The sequence below is a fragment of the Sinocyclocheilus anshuiensis genome, unplaced genomic scaffold (assembly GCF_001515605.1).
Source record: "Sinocyclocheilus anshuiensis isolate Anshui unplaced genomic scaffold, SAMN03320099.WGS_v1.1 scaffold96, whole genome shotgun sequence".
Classification (NCBI taxonomy): domain Eukaryota; kingdom Metazoa; phylum Chordata; class Actinopteri; order Cypriniformes; family Cyprinidae; genus Sinocyclocheilus; species Sinocyclocheilus anshuiensis.
In genome coordinates this window covers 11,784-14,119 of record NW_015554094.1, presented here as the reverse complement: position 1 = coordinate 14,119, position 2,336 = coordinate 11,784, and the positions used below count along the sequence as shown (strand labels likewise).

Below are 2,336 nucleotides of genomic sequence, written 5' to 3'. Positions count from 1 at the left end.
GTTATTTCTCCCCGTCGGGGAATCGAATGAAAACACAACATTTATTGTTTAATATATTTCACAATATCCTTTCACAGACTATTATTGTGTTTAATTATCCAATTTTTCATAATAACAAGTTATTCATATATTATACCACTAAATTGCACACATTTTTTGTAATTTTTTTTTTTTGTAATTTAAATGTCATATGTGTGTAATATATTAATTACATTATCAGTACTACATCATATAGCACTGTTAACATACATATATTTTTTAAACATTTTATTTAAGAACATAGTAAGAGATCAATGATGAAACATTCACCTTTACAAACAAAGATACTCTTATAAAATAACAGCTGTATTATATGAGTTTTTATCTTTATAATAGTTTGGTTTACTGTATTTTTATTAGTTTGGTTTACTGTTTCCTAACGTCACAAACCATTCAACACAATTAACAATACGATTACATAATATACATGCAATTTAAATTATAAAATATATTAATGATAATGTATATGCAATACAATAAGTTAGTATTGCTAAAGTATAGCATTCAACTTACATTCTCGGTTTGTCAGCTTAATTGCGTTATTTAAAAACAGCAGTCACCATAGGTAAAATCTGTCTTAAGGTAGTTTAGACAGTAAATATTTGTTGTACAAAACAAAAGTTTTTTTGATCTGGCAATTCTGTAAACAAATACCTCTCCGATCGTAAAACGGGTCTCCCCTCCTCCACTACGAACACGAATGATTGACAGATGACACCGCACTTCTTAAATTCCCCGCCACGGAAAAGACGAAACAGCGCCATGAAGTCTACGTGTGGCCAAAAGTATATTGCATCCGTAGTGTTAAGCACTACCATAGAGAATGAATGGGAAAAGTTAAGGGAAGTTAAGCTCAACTATTTTCGGCTGCCGCGCGGATGCGAAAGGTCCCTGGTTCGAAACCGGGCGGAAGCATCTTGCAGCTTTTTGAAATAAACACATTACTAAAAACAGTTCTTTAAGTACTATTAGGAGTGTTCACCTGTCACATTGGAAGATTTTCTAAAAGAGGACAAAAAAATAAGCATCAATTGCCGGTTTCAGGGTCCAAATAGAAGACCAGCGCCCAAATTTTTGCCAGCACGTGTTTGTATTGAAAATTGAAATTGGCCGGGACTGATTGGGTTTTGCCTAACGGCTTGGACAAATTATCCTTAACCACTCCGCTCCAACCATTAGTCTGCTGCGAGGAAAAGATGGAGAGGAGGTGCGCTAAAATATTCAGTATTCCGTTTCAGTTGGAAATACGCCACAATACTGAGGTAAAGTAGGTTCCAACTTCCGGTTCATATGTACTTTAATATTATTCTACTAAACAGTTTCCAACATTTCAATAATAAAAGTGTCCATGTTTAAAGTGTGTGCACATTACTGCAAAGCACAACAGTTACACGCAACCGAGCTTGGCTGTCGTCAAAAAGGATTTATAAAACAACTTTTGGATGTATCCTCTCTCAGAGATGTGGATTCGGATGGCAATTAAATTGCCACACAGCCATGGTGTTTGTCAAAAAAAACAGTAGATAATTGGGACAGGAATTTTTATATGGATGGTGGGAGAAACGCACTGACATTCAGGGTTCGGACAGCAATAAAATTACAGACTAGCCCTGCTAATGTTTAAAATACAACACATACCCATTAGAAACTATTACCATCTGAATAGGGCTAAAGAATAAATTCTAAAAACCTTGTTTCCGCCCAATCTTCAACCGGGGAACTTTTGCATGTACGGCAAACAAACACAAACATGGATATAAACATAAACATATAAACATAAATAGGGCTGCCTGATAAATTGCGATTAACACTAAATCTCGCGTAAATTGTGTCTAGTGTGACGCTGATATCGCAACGGCTGCAAATAGGTTTTTATGCGCAGCTTGTCCGTGAAGCACAGCTCTTTGATCAATAGGAAGTGCTGCTCCGTCTGAAATTCACTATGAGTCTGAGTCGTTTATAATGTGGTTTTGTAAAAGCAACAATTGTCAAACATAAACCATGACTACTACTATGACTTGTAAGAGGACTCGCCATCTGTCCAAACCAACCTAGCAATAAGAGACACATGGTCTCCACACCTCTAGCATTTCTTCTTTAGACGTTTTGCCCCAAAGAACCGAATCTAAAAATCTCGTTTCCGTCCTGCCTCGAACCGGGGACCTTTCGCAAGTTAGGCAAACGTGATAACCACTACACTACAGAGACAACTGCTGCCGTCCCCTATCACTGCCCGGGGGTCTGTGGGGGAACTGCCGGGGGTTTGGGAGTTCCTGAAACGAAATCAAAATAAAACA

General features: G+C 37.0%; 1 protein-coding gene across 1 annotated transcript in view; it reads right to left on the bottom strand.

The window, feature by feature from the left end:
* Positions 1-2,265: 2,265 nt before the first annotated feature.
* Positions 2,266-2,336, bottom strand: part of LOC107669411 (uncharacterized) — a 3,336-nt gene continuing 3,265 nt past the window's right edge. Inside the window, exon 4 of the mRNA XM_016461617.1 lies at positions 2,266-2,312. Coding sequence (XP_016317103.1) covers positions 2,266-2,312 — 47 coding nt within the window. The remainder of the gene's footprint in view (positions 2,313-2,336) is intronic.